Source organism: Phaseolus vulgaris, chromosome 11, assembly GCF_000499845.2.
Source record: "Phaseolus vulgaris cultivar G19833 chromosome 11, P. vulgaris v2.0, whole genome shotgun sequence".
Taxonomy (NCBI): Eukaryota; Viridiplantae; Streptophyta; class Magnoliopsida; order Fabales; family Fabaceae; genus Phaseolus; species Phaseolus vulgaris.
In genome coordinates, this window is record NC_023749.2 from 28,843,794 (window position 1) to 28,863,812 (window position 20,019).

General features: G+C 38.0%; 2 protein-coding genes across 2 annotated transcripts; both read left to right on the top strand.

Annotated features, from left to right (window-relative positions):
- Positions 1-8,028: 8,028 nt before the first annotated feature.
- LOC137824926 (senescence-specific cysteine protease SAG39-like) lies at positions 8,029-9,151 on the top strand. Its single transcript, XM_068630604.1, has 2 exons — positions 8,029-8,464; positions 8,565-9,151. The coding sequence occupies exons 1-2, from the start codon at positions 8,029-8,031 to the stop codon at positions 9,149-9,151; spliced, it is 1,023 nt and encodes a 340-aa protein (XP_068486705.1).
- A 10,216-nt stretch (positions 9,152-19,367) lies between these two features.
- On the top strand, positions 19,368-19,769 carry LOC137838716 (uncharacterized). The gene has a single exon (XM_068647947.1). The coding sequence runs from the start codon at positions 19,368-19,370 to the stop codon at positions 19,767-19,769; it is 402 nt and encodes a 133-aa protein (XP_068504048.1).
- The last annotated feature ends 250 nt before the right edge of the window (positions 19,770-20,019 follow it).

Consider the following 20,019-nt stretch of genomic DNA (forward strand, 5'->3'; position numbering starts at 1 on the left):
TTGAATGTTGTTTTCTTTATTTATGTGTATCCTTTAGCCTTTCACTGATGCAGAAAGGGAAAACAACGATGACTATTTTCAATTTAAAACGATGGCTATATAGCCGCATTTGATGTACATATTGTCTTAAATCGAAGAGATAAGAAGGCGGCTATTTAGCCGCATTCATAAATTCGGTTTATAAATGCGGCTATTTACCATAGCCACATTTATAAATCATATTTATGAATGACGTTTAGGGTTTCTTTTCTTTTTTGTTGTTGTTTGGGTTTCTAATCAAAGTTCTTAACTTTGATCTTTTTCAAAGAACATGTCATTATTTTAGCATTTCTTTTGATCTCTTGGTGCATCCATATCATACCTCTTCCCATTCTTAATATTTCATCCCAATCTAAATATGAATCTGACATTTTCAAATAATGGATTGATATTGGAAGGCCCAATAACCAAGAACATAAATAAAAGTTCAGAAAAAGCAAATATACGACGGAGCAAGACGACAACAACGACGAAGAAGGCACGGTAGAAAGCAAACAAAAACCTTCCCAATGAAACTGTGACCTTAACAATGGCATAAGACAAAACATAAGAGAAACAAAGAACATACACAAATCAATGGTGAAGAAGAAAAGAGGAAGATAATGTTTACTAATGGCACGAAGACAGTGCAAAGAAGAGAGGAAGAAAAAGGAAGCATAATTAATGGAGGAGGCACAAAAAAAAATGAAGCCCGAAAGAAGAAGAGTATGAAAACGTAACTGGTATAAACAACCGATTGTTTCGGTAAAACAACTGACTGTTTTTACTAGTTTTGTGCCTTCTGCTTTATGTTTTGAAAAACTATCAAAGTTTTCTTGAAGTATTTTCGTTCAAGGCAAAATAGATTGCGAAAACTCTCCTTAAACAATTCACCCCCCCCCCCTCTAGTTTAAAGCCATATATTCTAACAAGGTGTTCTCTCACGAACCTTCCTCTTTCCTCGTAAGGCTTCTAGCACAAGGGAAATTAATTCTTAATTGACCTCAGCTTCGCTCAAGGGCGAGGAGAATTTAACTGATAACTGACCTCAGCTTTGCTCGAGGGCGAGGAAGATTTAACTGATAACTGACCTCAGCTTCACTCGAGGGCGAGGAGGATTTAACTGATAACTGACCTCAGCTTCGCTCGAGGGCGTGGAGGATTTAACTGATAATTGACCTCAGCTTTGCTCAAGGGCGAGGAGGATTTAACAAATAACTGACCTCAGCTTCGTTCGAGGGCAATGAGGATTTAACTGATAACCATTACGTTTAACCTTAGCACTTTCACTCGAGAGGGGAGGTGTTCTCTACGAACCTATCTCTCCGCCTACGAGGCTTCTAACCCGAGGAAAATAAACGTTTGACTGACCTCAGCTTCGCTCAAAGGTGATGAGGATTTAACTGGCCAACTATTTCGTTTAACCTTGGCGCTTTCACTCGAGAGGGGAGGTTTTTTCTCACGAACCTACCTCTCCGCTCACAAGACCTCTAACGCAAGGAAAACAAGTTCTTAACTGAATTGTACATAACTCGAGAAAATATTTCAATCGTAATTATCTGGGGACCTCATTAAAAAACCCTTGTAAGGGAAAAAGAGTGTCATCTAATAGCATGTACAATATTCTTGCTTAACTGAAGTAAGACTTGAAGTCAGCTGCATTCCTTGTGTAAGGAACCGAGCCCTGCTTCAGCGCCTTAAACCTGCGTGCTTCGTCCCAAAGATCTTTGTTCTCGTGAGGGGATTGGTCCGCACGAGAGAGAGCGGGTGCGTAACTATCGGGGTTGCATTCCTTGGTACCTGGTGTTTCCCTCTAAGCTCTTAGCATACTCTGCTTCCCTTGTGTGTAAGACCTTGAAACTGACCCTGTCTTTGTTCAAGGGCTGAACTAATCGTCTGGTCGATCATCACTGGTTACCCCAGTTCTGGACTCTACAGTCTTCTCAACTGGGGTTTGCGCCGTTTGGCCCGAAATGTTGCTTAGGTTGGAGACTCTTTTTCCCCAGAGTTGCCAAACGGATCAGATTTGGTCCTGCGGGCGATTTCTGCTATGGCCTCGTCGGGTTTGGAGCGGCTGATCTTGGGCAGGGGACTTCCTTCAGTGTACGGTGGTCCATCAGTGACCATAGATACCCTTTGTCTTGCTTTGAGGCTATTCTCGTAGCATCGCTTGGCCTCCTTCTGATCTGATTTGATGGTAATCGCCTTTCCTGTTAGGTCTGGTAACGTCATCTTCATGTGCCTTGTCGACGACACCGCCCCTAACCTATTAAGAGTTGGTCTACCTGACAACAAGGTACCTGATGCTCTCCGTTCGTGACGAGGTGCCATCTGTAAAAGTGGTCCTCAACTCCAAGTATCCCCGCACCTCTACCTAGTCTCCTGCGAAACCATAGAGACAGCCGCTATAGGGCCTTAGCATGTCGGGGGATAGTTGCAGTTTGTTGAAGGTCGTCCAGAACATTACGTCTGCCGAGCTTCCCTGGTCTACTAGCACGCGGTGCACCTTCCTTCCCGTGGTTACCGCTGAGATTACCACCAGATCATTGTCATGGGGTATGACATTCTCTAGGTCGGCCTTGGTAAAAACCAGGTCAACATCGAAGGCATCGTTGGTCCTCTGTGCTTCCCCCGACATCATTGTTCGCGCGTATCTCCTTCGCTGAGAGGCGGTACAGCCTCCACCCGAGAATCCTCTTGCGATGGTGTGGACCTCACCATGCATGGGGACTTCATGCCCCGGACCACCCCCTGTTGTCGCCACGTCCTCGGTCTCCTGTTTCTCTTACAGATAATCTCTTAGGAGACCGTTCTTCACCAGCTCATCTAGTTGGTGTCCCAACGCTAAGCAATTGTGTATGGGGTGGCCGTATGCTTGGTGGAACTCACACCAGGCGTTCTTGTTGGGCCCGAGTCTCTTGTCGGTCTTGGGAGGCACCTTCATCCTCTCCGCTATGTTTGGGATAGCGATGAGGTCTTTCAGTTCCACTATGAAGTCGTGCCTTGGCGGCACGTTATCTCTCCCACGCCCCCTTGTATTAGGCCTTTGATAGGGCTGCTACTTCATGGGGGTCTTCATCTCTACCGTCGCCTTGTGGAACCTTAGGGTTTGAGGATGGCCTGCCGCGCGGCCGCGTGGGGACCACGCATGTGCGCTTTTCACTAACTTCTTCCTCGCCGAAATATGGGCCACCGCGCGGCGGTTTATCTCAGCGAAGGTCTTGGGGTGGTTCCGGATGAGTGACTCGCTGAAGGGTCCCACCACGATGCCCTTCCTAAACGCGTGCACCATCATCTTCTCTTCTATGAGGTTCAACCTCACCACTTGCACTCCAAAACGGTGGAGGAATTCCTTCAAAGACTCTCCTTGATACTATTTTACGTCAAATAGGTCATAGGATACTGATGGGGGGGCTCGATTCGCGATGTATTGTGCCCTGAACAGCTTTGTGAGTTGTAGGAACAACGTTACATGGCCATTAGGGAGGCTGACGAACCAGTCCATGGTCATTCCTGCCAAAGTGCTCATGAACAACTTACACCGCACCGCATTAGAGCCCCCAACCAGCATCATCTGTGTATTGAAAGCCGTAAGGTGAGCCTCCGGGTCTTCCACCTCGGTGAAGGTCACCTTGGGCCTACGAGCGTGGCTGGTATCACTGCATCCACGATCTCCGCCGAGAACGGTGTTGGGAACTCTCTGGGTGGAGTCTCAGGCTCCTGATCTGCACCTTCACGTTTCGTCGTGTGGGTCTGCAGGTCTCTGCGCAGTTCCTCGTTTGAACGACGCAGTTCTTCGCTCGTGGCCTGCGACACTACCAAATCAGCTTGGATGCGTTCTTGGTTTGCTCTTGACACGACCACTTCTTCTTGAAGGGCTCGCATCATCTCCATAACCTGTTGCAGGGTGAGGCCCTCACCCCTATTTGGTGCAGTAGGTCATTGTCTTGTACTTCTCATCTCTTTGGTTTTCCTGGTTCTTGCTGGTGGGACAGTGTTTTGTATCGTACCCCACGGTGGGCGCCAAATGTTCCTGCCGGTTGACTCGAAACACCTTCATACGTCTACGTCACTCTTATGTCCAGAGTCCTTGAGTTCGCATATGTTTTCCATGTGATGAACACCTGAAACACAAAGGCAATGGGTGCCCTAGCGGCCGTTTGCATTCCGGCGCTCAAGTTAGTACTAGGCCTAGGAAACAGCAAAAATTGTATACTCGCTCTTGTGTGTGTGTAACGGCGCAAGAGAGTCCTCCTTTGCCAGGTTTGTTAAATTACTATTTATAGACTAAAACTAGGGTTTCCTGTTTACCTGAAATGGGCCTTTCTGATGGGCGGGCCCAACACTGTTATTACCTTACTCTTAGGATAACCTAGCGCGTGGGGTCCCTAACTGGAGTGCAACCTCTGACGGGAAGACCACCTGGATGCCTCCTCGTGCACCTGATCTCTGGGGTCACCCGCCTCCGAGAGTGCCCTTAGCTGTTCACGTGCCATGCATGCAGCTCGCCCCTGATCGTGACCCTTGCATGCCATATTCTTCTAGTGGCCCTGTACTTTGTGTCACGCCTGAACGCGTCGTCCACTCTACACGCATGGGCACTCATGATCTAGGCTTCTCCCTTACTGATAACTGGTGTGTGATCTGGGATCCACTTCTCGTGGCCCATCTCTACTGTTTGGGTTTCCGATGTCCGACCTCTCCACACTGTTTAGTGGCAAGTCGGTACATCTTGATGACTGATGTCCAACCACACTTGGCTCCTTGGCGCACGTGCTTTGCGTGGTACTGGCCCGCGCTGCTCGTGGGACCCGCTTACGTGGCACCAATATTACCAGTGGTCAGTCAATGCCCAAGGACCGGTTAGTACGGTATTTTTGAATGTTGTTTTCTTTATTTATGTGTATCCTTTAGCCTTTCACTGATGCAGAAAGGGAAAACAACGATGACTATTTTCAATTTAAAACGATGGCTATATAGCCGCATTTGATGTACATATTGTCTTAAATCGAAGAGATAAGAAGGCGGCTATTTAGCCGCATTCATAAATTCGGTTTATAAATGCGGCTATTTACCATAGCCACATTTATAAATCATATTTATGAATGACGTTTAGGGTTTCTTTTCTTTTTTGTTGTTGTTTGGGTTTCTAATCAAAGTTCTTAACTTTGATCTTTTTCAAAGAACATGTCATTATTTTAGCATTTCTTTTGATCTCTTGGTGCATCCATATCATACCTCTTCCCATTCTTAATATTTCATCCCAATCTAAATATGAATCTGACATTTTCAAATAATGGATTGATATTGGAAGGCCCAATAACCAAGAACATAAATAAAAGTTCAGAAAAAGCAAATATACGACGGAGCAAGACGACAACAACGACGAAGAAGGCACGGTAGAAAGCAAACAAAAACCTTCCCAATGAAACTGTGACCTTAACAATGGCATAAGACAAAACATAAGAGAAACAAAGAACATACACAAATCAATGGTGAAGAAGAAAAGAGGAAGATAATGTTTACTAATGGCACGAAGACAGTGCAAAGAAGAGAGGAAGAAAAAGGAAGCATAATTAATGGAGGAGGCACAAAAAAAAATGAAGCCCGAAAGAAGAAGAGTATGAAAACGTAAGTAGAGCGCTTTTGAGTTAGGGTAAAAAAGATTTTAAGAAGGCGGCTATTTGTAATAGCCACATTCTTAAATAAGAATGTGGCTATTACAAATAGTCGCCTTCTTAAATCAAGTTAATTTAAAAAATGTCGCTGAGTTTTGAAAGACAACGTTTGACCGTAAAAATGCATTAAATAATGGGTTGTTGTTTTAAACTTTTGTACTAGTGTTTGCATTCTTTCCTTTAGTTGCCACATTTCCTCTTCCTTGTAGGCCAAACTCCTCTTGGTATCCTCAAGCTCCTCTAAAAAACGTGTCTTTAAAGGAGATTGTGGTTTGGAAGATTCCACTGAAGATAAATGATGCATATTTGGGCACAACAAAAATTAAACAATTAGTTTTTAACAACAAATAATGCACCCACTCACGTGTATCACTCGGCTATTTAGTAAAGGATGAAAAAATGGGTAGAATCAGTCAAGAAAGATTTTCAAAAACACCAAAGGGTCTACACTTGGTAGCAACACTTAAAGTGAAAGAGGTCAAAACTTTTATGACTTGCTCATGCAAAGAATCCCCAACAAAACTTTAAGAGAATTTAAAGACAAGCAAGAAAGTTGAAAGAAAGAAAGTTAAACCAAAAAAAGAAAGTAAGATGATGACTAATATGATTAATATTATAAATATTTATTAATATTATAAATATTTATTAATATTAATAAATATTATAAATAGTGTTAATATTATTAATATTATAAATAATGTTAATTTTATATATATTTTTATTAATAGTATTTATATTATTAATGTTATTATTACTGATATTATTAATTTGGTTATATTACTAATATCATTAATATTATTATTATTAATATTATTTATATTATTAATATAATACTAATTATATTATTTAAATTATTATATCAGTATTAATAATATGTATAAATTAGTTATGATTATTATTATTTATGAATATGAATTATGATTTTATAATTTTTCATATTATATTAATATTTTTAATATTATGTATATAATTATTATGATAATAGTTGGTAGGTAATAGAGATCAGTGGGTGATAGTTCGTAGGTAATAGAGATTTGTGAGTAATAGTTGGTAGGTAATAGAGATCCGTAGTTAAAAGGTAATAAGATCCGTAGGTAATAGTTGGTAGGTAATGCTGAATTTACCTACGGATTCAGAATCCGTGGGTAATAGTTGGTAGGTAATGCTGAATTTACCTACGGATTCAGAATCTGTGGGTAATGTCCGTAGATAATGTTGTTTATAGGTAATATCCGTAGGTAATGCTGAATTTACCTTCGGACTCAGATCCATGGGTAAAAATCCGTAGATAATACTGATTTTTTTTTTAGTGAAATATAAATGAAGGTGTATCAACTTATACATAATGTGGAAGCTTAGTTTTTTATTCTGTATAGTTATTTTTTAATGGGTTAAAAGTACTTTCAAGTACTCTATAATTAATATATTCTTTTTACATATTAAAAAAATCTAAATTAAAATCACTTATGTTTAATATGTTTCTTCACTAATTCTAAAACCAGTATAATCTTCGCAAGAACGAAATAATGGTATTGTAATAATAATAATAAGGAAAGCACAAAAAGTTGGCTATAAGTAAATACAACACATTATAGAATTAGATTTTCATGATTATTACTGCTGATAGTGTAATATATATGAAACAATGTGTGGCATCTAATTGACATAGGAAGTTAAGAAAAATAACATTTGATATTTACTTGCATCACACTAGTAGTCCAATAGTTCAAAATGTGGCATCTAATATACTAAGTTGATATAAAAAAAAATATTCATCAAATACAACACAATTCTTGTTGTCTAATAGCATCTGCACTAACATACAAAATTAGTAAACTTCTTTGATTTTTCATGAGTGAGGCAAGACATCTCTCTATTCCATACATAACTTCAAATTATCACCTATCTTTCATTCCTTTTTCTGATCTGTTTTTCTTTTCTTATTATGAAAATTTTTTCCTACATAGATGGTGTCAAACATCAATTTGTGATCTTCTCGTATATTTGGAACAAAATTCCACTTTTTGTTGGCTCTCTTTCGTCTCCTAACGCATAAGAGATCTAAATGCTACAAGAAGGCGACATACATAATAGGGGTTTCATCCATTAGAAAACAACTTCAATTTGATTCTGATTAAAAACAATATTCTTTAAGAGACAACTGATATATATATATATATATATATATATATATATATATATATATATATATATATATATATACCATTTGAAACATTGCCTTCACGGCATATCACTTAACATTTTTCTAAACACAAAACTCATTAGACCTTTTCTGCATACGATCAATATCAAGAGTGATTGTTACAAAAACATGACTTCCATTGGGAAAAACCAGCATGTTTTAGCTCTACTTCTCCTTCTCTCAATTTGTTCTTCCCAAGTAATGTCCCGCAACATCCATGAGGCATCTATATCCCAAAGACATGAGCAGTGGATGAAACAATATGGTAGAACATACAAGGATGCTGCAGAGAAGCAAAAACGTTTCCTCATATTCAAGGACAATGTTCAATTCATTGAATTTTTCAATACTGCTGGCAACAAACCTTACAAGCTTGGCATCAATCACCTAGCTGACCAAACCAATGAAGAATTTATTGCTTCCCATACTGGATACAAGGGATCGCATGAGTTGAGAATCACAGCACAAACACCATTTAAGTATGAAAACGTTACTCGTATTCCTACAGCAGTTGATTGGAGGGAAAATGGAGCCGTTACTCCAATCAAGGACCAAGGCCGTTGTGGTAGTAGCAAAAACCAAACCCTACAATATAAGTGATACTGTTAAAGTTGTGTTATTTTATCTTTAACAATTGCATGTATTAAGCTTTGTTTCAAAACCAGGTAGCTGCTGGGCATTCTCAACAGTTGCTGCAACAGAAGGTATCTACCAAATAACTACAGGTAAGCTAGTTTCCCTGTCAGAGCAAGAGTTAGTGGATTGTGACAGTGTGGATCAAGGATGTGATGGAGGTCTCATGGAAGATGGTTTCGAATTCATTATAAAAAATGGTGGAATCACCAGTGAGGTAAACTACCCCTACACTGGAGTTAATGAAACTTGTGACACAAAGAAAGAGGCTTCTCCGGAAGCTCAAATAAAAGGGTATGAAACAGTACCTCCAAATAGTGAGGAAGCACTACAGAAAGCAGTTGCAAACCAACCTGTGTCAGTTAGCATTGATGCTGGAGGATCTGCTTTTCAATTTTACTCAAGTGGGGTTTTCACTGGACAATGTGGAACTCAACTAGACCATGGTGTTACAGCAGTTGGCTATGGAATCACCGATAATGGTACTGAGTATTGGATAGTGAAAAATTCTTGGAGCACACAATGGGGTGAAGAAGGATACATAAGAATGGAACGAGGCATAGATGCCAAAGAAGGCCTATGTGGCATTGCCATGGATGCTTCATACCCAGTTGCTTAATTTGCTATGTAGTATTACATTTTTCTTTTAATTTTCCACTTGATAATTCTTGTAACTTTAAATATTCAGTCCGTAATTGATGTCTTGTAACTGTATTTCCATGCAAGAGAAAGTTTTTAGCAAGTTCACACCTTTTCCGACATTGGCATTTAGTTAGAACAAAAGATTGAAACATGAATTTTTTGTTGTTTTGTTTTTCATAAAAGGAAAAATATAATGATGTTATTGTTACATTTCCTTTATTGGTTACGTTTCTATAATTTGTGTAATTGAAATTCATATTGTAATTGGTCGCAAAAGCAAGTAGCTCTGCACCATTAATATTACAGCCCTATGGAAAGCAATTTAAAACATGATTGTATTTAATGCACGACTTGCAGAGAAACTAATATCATCGCGTGAAAACTAACATTTTTTTATAAGGAACCAAAAACCTGACCAAAATAAGATTGAAATGCAATCTAAATGCTACTACGGAGCATTTCTGAGGTGAAATTCTACAGAGCATAACAATTCAAAACAGGAAAAATTATTTAACATGGGTTCTGGGAGCGATTACATTCTTTATTGTCTTTAATTTAATAGCTGTTATCAACGCCCTCAGATCAGATCAACAATAGAACGTTTTCTGGCATAGACATGCAATGGCTCCTTGGTCAACCCATATATACAGATAAATTGTTCCAAATCCATTAAAACCAAACCAAAACTATTTACACAATTATGGCTACAATCCATGAAAGCATAACATGAAAAGATATGTATTGCAGTGCACACCGCACTTCATATCACTGGTGCACACAAAGCTCTCCTTAAAATGTCATCCCTACATTTACTTTCACAATTGAAGTGGCTGTCCATTCTGGTTGATGTGATTCTACCGTTTTGTATCAGACATGGTTACCATATTGTTTCATGGACTCTACAAACCTCTTGCAGACTAGTAGCTACATAGTCAAAATCTCCAACGTTGTCCTCCAATTCTACTAAAACTTGTCTCATCAACCATTGTTCTTTTCCTTATGATAGAATCTATGTACTGCATATGAGTATGACCACACTACTTCTTTTGATATGCTTTATGATAAAACCTACAGAAGTTAAGAAATCAGTCCCATAGAAAAATATAGATGCACCTTTTCGCTCCCTCACAGGTTAAGTCTCAGTTTCCTACAGTGTTCCTTCTCCTTTCCCAGACTACACTGACTAAAACCATCAAGATATGAGAATAAACTTATTTTCAGGTGTTGCTCACTTAGACCTATACGCCACCTGATTTTGCCACCTATGTTTTATACAGAAAGAGCAATCCTAGGCCCCGATATAATAAAATGTGCCCCTGTTAAATGATAAGGAAGTGCACATGTTTTAGTTTCTCCACCTTAGTATCTCTAATTTAGATTCCAACAACCATACTTATGATTACCGAGGCAATATTTGTAAGCGTAACAGTACAAAAACATCAATCCCCAAAAAAAAGAGAATTTTGTTTTTGGGTTTTTGTTTGTAATCCATGCCCAAACTCTGATTTTTGCTAGGCTAAACACTTTCTTAGCATCAATTTTTGCATTCCTAAAGAAGCGATTATTTTTATGTTTCCAAAATATGGCCATCATGCACTTCCACATCCTATTCTCATGTAGTTAATTCTAGGAGCTTAAGTTACCGAAGAATTTAGGAAACGAATGAAATTCGAATGGGAGAATGGATTACAATTTGTATTGAGTTAAGAGGAAGAATTCAAGAATTACAATTGAAGTTTTTTCTATGTTTTTCTCTTCTCATAACAGCCTTATATAGTTATCTATACAGCTTTCTACTAACAGGAAAATAGAAAAACAGAATACTGTAACTGTCAAACTAAACAGAAAAACAGAACACTATAACTTTCAAACTAACTTTGTCCTGTAACCTATTCCTTGCTTTATTCAGACATGGGTGTTCAAATTGAAGAAAATGAGATTGTGCACAATTATGGTGTACTGAAATAACCCCAGATTTGTTAACGTAGATTCGATGCCAAGTGGAGTGGAGGAGGGAAAATGGAATATAGAATTTTTTTTCCTGATAAGCCATTTTCCTAGTAGCAAACAAGTAACTAAGAACCTTCGACCAGTTATCCAAACTAGTTGAAATTATAAACCATTGAAGTGAACTAAAGCAACATTTACTGTATGCCATTTGTGATGAAGAAACCATCAAATATTTGGCTGTATTAAATTAATTTTCCATACAAATTAACCATCAAGCCTAAATGAAATAATAAAATACTCTAGTAATAAAGCACAAGTTGTAATAAGGTATAGTGCCATAGTTATCACTTTCATTTCTGTCATTAAATTATATCCTACTTCAATATTAGTCACTTTTGAGCCTTTCATCTGATGCCATAATAGTTTGTTATGGTTTGATATAAAGGATATGTCATTCAGGTAAAATTGATCAATCACCCTTTGATGAGAATCAAATAAAGGAGGCTTTTATTAATGGAGGAAGAGGACATCCACCCTCACATTTGAAGTTCTTCCTTCTAGTCTTCTCAAAGTTAAAAGAAGACATAAAATAAAGATGAGGCCCAAGCCCAAAGCCCAAGCCCAAGAAGGCCAAAGCCCAAAGAGCCCAAGTCCATCCCATGAGGGGCAAAGCCAAGCTTTGAAATACTCTTGTATAGTTTTAGGAGGTGTGGTTATTAAATAAAGGAGTGTGAAAATGTAAAATAAAGTCACATTGTCCATGTGACTTAGGAGAGTGGTGTAGGTGTAGTTTTTGGGAGGTGTCATAGTAAAAAAAGGTCACACCTCCCATGTGACTTGTTTTTTGTGGGAATTTCAAATGAGCTTTATTTGAAATTTCCCACCTATTTTTTAGCACCTCTAGGCTATAAATAAAGGTGCTTAGCTTGTACAATTCAGATTGGAAATTAGTAATAGAGAAACTCTACTCAATTTGAGAGAGAATTTGTGAGAGCTTGCTTCTCCTTCACCTTGTCTTATCTTGAGTGCATTTGGTTCTCTCAAGTGGCGGCACTAGCTCACTCATCTTGGAGTCTTCATCCTCTAAGTGGCGTGATCATCAAACCAAAGCATCCATCTCCATAAGTTCTTCTTTCTTTCATCTCCATATGCATATGCAATTCCTAAAAACATGTTTAGCTTCCTTTTTGGTTCGGCATTTCAGCCTATTTTCCAGTTTTGCTTCGGTTCTTAGTTCATTGGTTGTTCTTAGTTGATTCTTCTTCAATTCTAGCTTAATTGTTCAGTGCATTTCTGTTCTTGATCATTTTAATCGGTGCCTTTGCATTTTTACACAATTTATTCGGTTCAATTGACAATAGATGGCTCCTCCATATGAGTTTGGTGTTTGGTGCAAGTCTTGGTGAGTTCTTGAAACATAGAACCTTGATCCAATTCTATTATAAGTGCCTAAGCTATCTCCAACTCAAGTTGAGTCCATAGAATGTCAAAGAATCATCTCTTCTTTGCTAGTGGAATCACATCATGTGGTATCAAGAGTTTAGGTGTGTTCTTGTTTAATTTTTGAGTTGTGTTGCACTTTAATTTCAAGAGCTCTTTAATTTCTTGCAATTTACGGTTCTGTTTTTAGGATTATTTGAGTTTTATTGTTGTTTTCTTTATATTGCCTATCATATGTTTGAGTATTTTCCTTTTTGAATTCAGACAAGTTTTGTCTTAGTCTTGTTTTTCCATAATTGTCATCACTTCTTGTAGTACTTTTATTGAATTTGTTGTTTCTTGCTTTAGTGTCATATAATTTTCTGAGTTTGATACTTGATCTGCATTTTCTGTTTTAGTTTGAGTTCATGCTTGTATTCTAGACCTATACAAGTTCCTATACATCATTTTCCATTATGTCTTTGCTAGTTCATAATTTTGTTTTTCATTCCTATTAGGATTCCTCTGTTTTCTGAAAACGTGCTTACTGTTTTTCCTTATTGCAATTTATTTACTCACTGGAAAATTCTGAAATTCTGGATTTGTGTTCTTTAAAGTGTTAGAAAAGAGTAGAAAAAAGAAGTACTAAAAAATTCCATGTACACAAAAAATGATAAATAAAATACAAAAAGTGTACAATTCTGCCGAAAAAAATACGGTAATCTGGCAGCGATTTTGAAAAATTTATCTCAATTAATTGGCTTACTGTTTTTGCGTAATTCCAGTGCCATTTTTGAGCTAAGATCTTGAAGTTTATGTGGTTTAAATTTCATAATCCAGTTCGCTTTATATCGTTCCAGTTAAATCAGTGAACATCAAGCACAGTTTGCATAAAAAATATTTTCTAGTAGCTAATTTTTGTTTTCTTCATCTACTCTAGTGCTTTTCTTTAAGTATTCTTTTGTGTGCCTACTTTCTCATTGAGTTCCTTTTTTTTTTCTTGCCTGTCTTTTGTTCATTAATCTTTGAGTTTGTCAAACATCTAGTATTCCTTTTGTTCTAGCCTTTCATTGCTTATACTTTTTCTTGTTTGTCTTTATTGCTTCATTGGTTTTGTTGTGGTTGGCTTTGAGATTGGTGTGCCTTGCTTTGACATATTTCATTTGAGGATTCCAAGACCTCAAGATCAGATTGGTGCAAGGGCATTATTTCTTTGAGAGTGACCTCTTTTTCTGGCCAAATTTACTTCGGCAATTTGGGTGCCAAATTCATTTTTTTTTGCTAACTTTGTTTCTTGACTTGTTTGCTGTTTTTGTGTGTTTGCTATTTTCATTTGCAAATGGCTGGCTATTCAAGTGGTGCATCTTACAAACAACATTCTCCTTCCAAAGCTTCGGTCCTTGGAGAATTGCATGAAGCTCAACACACCATTATGCGTTTGGAAGAGAAATTGCAAAAGATGGAGGTGCAACAAGCTAGGCCATCTCACTCTATCCATGATGAGCATCATTCACATAGACCTTCAACAAGAGGTTCTTCAAATGACATAGGCCGTGAAGAGGAACATAGAAGAAGGAAGCATCACCATCATTCTCATGAAGAGAGCTATAACCGTGACCAAAGATATCACCAAGTGTTCAACATTTCTTGTGGACAAGTCCCTAGTTTTAATGGTGATAGTGATCCTAATGTGTATTTAGAATGGGAGACTAAGGTTGACCATTATTTTCATGTGTATAAGGTCCAAGATGACCAAAATCTTAGTTTAGTTTCTTTATCCTTTTTGGGCTATGCCAAAGAATGGTGGCATAAAATTGTAATGGACATTATATATCGCAAGAAACCTCCCGTGGTTTCTTGGAATGCTTTGAAAGAGTGTATGTGCGCGAGGTTTGTTCCTCCTTCTAGGAAGGAACACTTGTTGAAGTTCCAAAGGCTTCCTCAAGGACATAGGATGGTAGATGAATACTTTCAAGATTTTGAAACAACTTTGACTAAAATGAATATGCATGCTAATGAAGAGTCAAAGATTAAATGGTTTGTACGTGGTTTGAAAAGAGATATTAGAGACTTTGTAGAATTAAAAGAACATTCTTCTTTAAAGAGCGTGTTTCGCAAAGCCATCAAGGTAGAATCATATCTTTTGAACAAAACTTTCAAAAATACTCATGATGATGATTTCTACAACTCTTATAGGAAGGATGTCAACAAAATTTCTACTCAAAATTCTCCTTCCAATTTTTCCAAACAAACCATGTTTCCAAAAAAAGTTTCTACTACAAATCCTTCTACTCCTAAGTCACCTACCAAAGCTTCAAATATCAAATGTTTTAAATGTTTAGGTTTTGGGCACATAGCTCTCATTGTCCACAAAAGCAAATCTTAAAGATAAACAAGGTCAAACAAGACTTAATTCACCCACCTACCACAAGTAAAAATGAAAAAGACAAAGAAGGCCAAATTGGCATGGGTCTTATCCTTTCACCTCCAAGGTGTTTTCCTTCCTTATCTTTTTCATTACCCAAGGTTCCTATTTCACCACCATCTTGGTTAAAAAATGTTAGGGATGATTTGTTCATACCTCCTAATGGTTGTCACATTTAAGAGGTCTTTTTCCAAAACATCACATCATTCCCAAACAAATTTTTCCAACATGGTCGATTTATAGAACCTCCTTTTCTGAAATCCCATTGTTTACAAATGCTAAGTCATGTTTACATTTTTCTTCCACTTTTAATTGCAAAACTAAACTGACTTTGTTATATGCAGGGATTCAGAATTCGTGGACGAATTCTCTCCAACTCGAGGAGTATGATGAGAATCAAATAAAGGAGGCTTTTATTAATGGAGGAAGAGGGCATCCACCCTCACATTTGAAGTTCTTCCTTCTAGTCTTCTCAAAATTAAAAGAAGACATAAAATAAAGATGAGGCCCAAGCCCAAAGCCCAAGCCCAAGAAGGCCAAAGCCCAAAGAGCCCAAGTCCATCCCATGAGGGGCAAGGCCAAGCTTTGAAATACTCTTGTATAGTTTTAGGAGGTGTGGTTATTAAATAAAGGGTTGTGAAAATGTAAAATAAAGTCACATTGTCCATGTGACTTAGGAGAGTGGTGTAGGTGTAGTTTTTAGGAGGTGTCATAGTAAAAAAAGGTCACACCTCCCATGTGACTTGTTTTTGGTGGGAATTTCAAATGAGTTTTATTTGAAATTTCCCACGTATTTTTCAGCACCTCTAGGCTATAAATAAAGGTGCTTAGCTTGTACAATTCAGATTTGAATTTTGATTAGAGAAATTATACTCAATTTTTGAGAGAGCATTGGAGAGCTTTGTGCCTTCTTCACTAGTCTTATCTTGAGAGTTCCATGGTTACCTCAAGTGGCGGCTTGCATCCTCTAAGTGGTGTGATCATCCAACCATTCCTCCATCTTCATGAGCTTTCTCTTCTCCTTCCTTCCTTCTCTTTTCATGTTCATATCTTAGTTTGTGTTCCTTGCCTTTTTGGTTCGGCATTTGTAATTTCAGCTGGCTGTTCTTCTTTTGTTTTTTATTTTTGGTTCGGTGCTTTTATTTTTCCAGCAATTCTATTCGGTATTCTTGCCTTTTGTTCCCTTTTAATCGGTTCAATTTGACAATACATGGAACTTCCATATGAGTTTGGGTTTTGGTACTAGTCTTGGTGAGTTCTTGTTCATAGAACCTTGATCCAATTCTATGATAAAGTGCCTATCTCATATCCAACTCAAGATGATTCCTAAGAATGTCAAGAATCATTCATATTATGCTAGTGGAATCACATCACCCTTTCTGCTCCCAATGTCTATTTTTTTTATTGTAAATCGTGTGATACTGTCAAATGCGCAATGACCTAAGACCATGCCTATTTTTTATTTAATATCCAGGCTCAAACAAGGGCATCTCCGTTCTAAAGATTGGCCTCTAAAGAAGAATTGTTTTCGTACTTTGTCCAAAGTTCTTTAATATCTTCAGTTGTAATAAGACAACCGGTTGAAACAACAATTCAATAGGTTGATTTTACACTTCTCTTTGAAAACACATCTTTTTTAAAAGGATTAAAAACCAAATAACCTTGGATCAATTCTATGGATGGATTACAAATTCAAACTACCCAAAACCCACACACACAAGCAGCAACAAGGCCTTCAACCAATCTTCATGGATTCAGATACATCAAAGCCTATCTTCAACAATCTCCCCTTATTTGATGAAGACAAATCCATGGTTTGCTTCTGTTGTCTTGTTTGAATTTGAAAGCAACTGCAAAACAACAATTTTGCATGTACAAGATATCAATAATACCCAGTTTTAAAAAGCACCAATGAACCAATTTTCATCATATAGTTTCTAGCAAGAAAACCATTAAAATCAGTGAGAAAACCAGTGAAGGAGTTGCAGGATCAAAGCAATCAACAGCAGTATACACTAGAAAGAAAAAATAGTAGTATAGTAGTAGTAGCAGCACAACACTGAAAAGCAGATTATTCTCCCCCTATTTTTCATCACAAATATAGTAAAAAAATGGATAAAAACATAATTAAGAAAGAATTTGAGAATCAAGAATATCCAACTCATTTATTAATAAGAAAACTAGAAAACCAGTGTGTGTAGCAGCACCATTGCAGCAACAAATCTGTGATACCATATCAAAATTGCAGCAGAAATATGTAATGTATCAGAGCTACGACAAAAGCAGAATTAACACACCTTAGAGCCCATAAATTACAACAAAGAAACCACAATTATTCCCCCTTTCTTTTCCTCATCCAACAGTTCTCTAAATGAAAGAAAAATGTCGCTTTATTGCATAGGTCAAAGAGATCCGAACTAGTGTAATCTTCACATAAGAAGGTTATACATTCAAAGTCAATGTTTTCTTCAGTCCTCTCACCCTTTGTTCTTGCCGGTTGACCTTGATGACAAGCTCTGGCTCCGTCTGTCTCTGCTGGAAACTGTTCTTCCCTTTGTTGCGTTGGAATGCGACTCCGTTGAAATAGAGGGGGGCCTACTTGTTGATTGCACTCCGACGATCAAGTCAGTACAGGGTTTATAAGAATCAAGAAGTAGTAAGTTTCAGTCTTAGAAATAGCATACCTTAACCTGGGGACTCAAGCCCCTTTTATAGCTTACCTCTTGCAACAACTTTCTATCACGAGAATCTAGTCTCAACTGGAAAATATTATGTTCAAGGGCACACTCTCACGGTGCTGCAACAGAATGAAATATTTCCTCTAAGGAGTGCATAAAATAATAATAGAATAATCACCAAGGTACCAACTCATGTACCACCATCAGGGGTTCAGTCTGTTTACGTAGGCACCACCAACGTGGTGTTACGCTCCTTCTCATCATACATGCAACCTATCCCTTACACGCCCTAACATACATGGGCTTAGGTCTAAAAGAAAGTATTTACTTAAGCTAGACCTTATGTGCACTAAGTGCACCCCTAGGTCCATAATTACCCCTCACCAGCCGCCTAGGCCTTATGCATGAAGGATTACCTCAATTATACAAAAATAGACTTATACATACATCTAGGGCCCAATTACATGGGCCGCTATTCTGACCCAATAGCCGATCTGACCTGTTTGCGATAGGTGCCGAGGTCCGACCACCGAGTGTTGAGCTCTGAGTGCTCTGGTCCAATACACCCTTCTAGATAGCATTCAATATCTCAGCCCTTTCCCTTTGATCCGAAATATCAATTTCAAATGCTCGAGGAAGACATCAAAGTATTGCTTTCATCAAGTTTAGAAAGACGATTAGTAGCAGTAAGGACCAGAACTTGAGCATTCTGATCAGTAGTAAAACCATCTCACAAAGCCATGAATTTAGTTTTCATGCTTAACAAACCCTCATGATTTGTTGTACGAAACTAACCCAAAATGCTGTCAACTTCATTAATGAATATGATCCATGCAAATCTTCCAAACGTTTCAAAGATACATTTGCATTCACCACCTCTAAGTAAGGTGAAGACTCCAAATATAATCATATTTACAAATATTCATCAACCCCATGACCACCAATGTGGTTGTCATTCATAAAAAGCTTTGAATTTCAAGGAAAACGAAGATATATCCCTTTATTATCTAATTCAGAGGCACAATAAATGCATATTTGACCCACAATGGGTTTTGAAAGAAAAGAAACAACTTTTTTCAGATGTAAAACAATCGGTTGTTTTAATGAAACAACAAGAAAATGTTTTTCAAAGCAAATAATCTTAAATACATTCATACCATTGAACAGAGACTACCTCAACAAGTTTAACCAAGAGAAACATGTTGAAATGTTCATTTGGTCATATGAGGCACATGCATAGGATGAGAATATACAACTTACTTTACATGGGTCATGAATTTTTTTTACTTGTTAAAAATCTGAGTAAGATGTGTTTTCACCAGAGCACTTCTTCTTTAACCCAATTTTTTCTCGATTCCCAAGAGTACCTTTGTTGTTGTCCCCATATTTCTCATGACCTTCTTGCTTAAGGAGTAGATTTGACAGACTTGCATTTATTCTTTGTCATGTGCTTTAGAACAGCCATAGTCCAAGTATCATAAGTGTTAGTTTGTTGTCAAAGAACCCTGCAAGAAACAAGATGAAGGAGTAAGATTTGGTCCCCTTATAAATTTGAGTCCATGAGTGTTAGTAGGAACATTAGGAACCTTATAATTCTTAGGAAAACACTTTAAAATACCCCTAGGAACAAAATTTTTTCTAACTTTGCAAAATCTAATAGAGTGCACTCTCACTCGAATGGGTGTGCTCCCTCCGAAGGCCAAACTCTACCCCAAGATATGATGGTTGTCCAAGAGGGCGAAGCAGAGAGCTCCAAAGGAAGAAATCTGTGGGACCCAAGTCTTGACGCTCCAAAGGAAAGGCTTGTGGCTCACGACAAAAACCACTTGGTTCATGAAGGCATAAGACAATTTGGCCAAGCCCTTGCCAGAAGCTGCTTGGTTGTTGCCAAAATGAAAGAGTGGAAGGCCGAAGAGGACTTGAAGGCCCAGGAGATCTTTGAGCTCCGCAAAGAGATAGAACTTATGCAAAGTCAGCTCCAGCATACCAAAGATTCACAACAAGAAGTTGAGGGACACTTGACCGAGAAGACCAAGGAGGCTGCAAACCAAGCCCAAGAGGCTGCTGTAGAAAGGGGAAGACTCTTGGCCGAGGTTGATAAACTCAAAGGAAAGCAAGTTTAGAAAGATGAAGACCTGGCCAGAGAAACTGAGGCGTGCAAGCAAGACGCTGCCTAATTCTACCTTGTTGGATTTGAGGCAACAATTGAACAAGCATCAGGGCTTCACCCAACTTGGCCCGGGTAAAACCATGGTCAATGGTCCATTGAGGGATGATTAGCCTTATCTTTCAACTATTTGTAACTTTCTTAACTCTTGAACAATGTAGAACTTCATATTTATCAGCACCTTTACTTTATGCATGACGATTGTT

Coding starts and splice junctions, on each gene's coding strand:
- LOC137824926 (XM_068630604.1), top strand. CDS start 8,029: ATGACTTCCATTGGGAAAAACCAGCATGTTTTAGCTCTACTTCTCCTT. Junction 8,465..8,564: donor CAAGGACCAAGGCCGTTGTG/GTAGTAGCAAAA, acceptor TTTCAAAACCAG/GTAGCTGCTGGGCATTCTCA.
- LOC137838716 (XM_068647947.1), top strand. CDS start 19,368: ATGGTTGTCCAAGAGGGCGAAGCAGAGAGCTCCAAAGGAAGAAATCTG.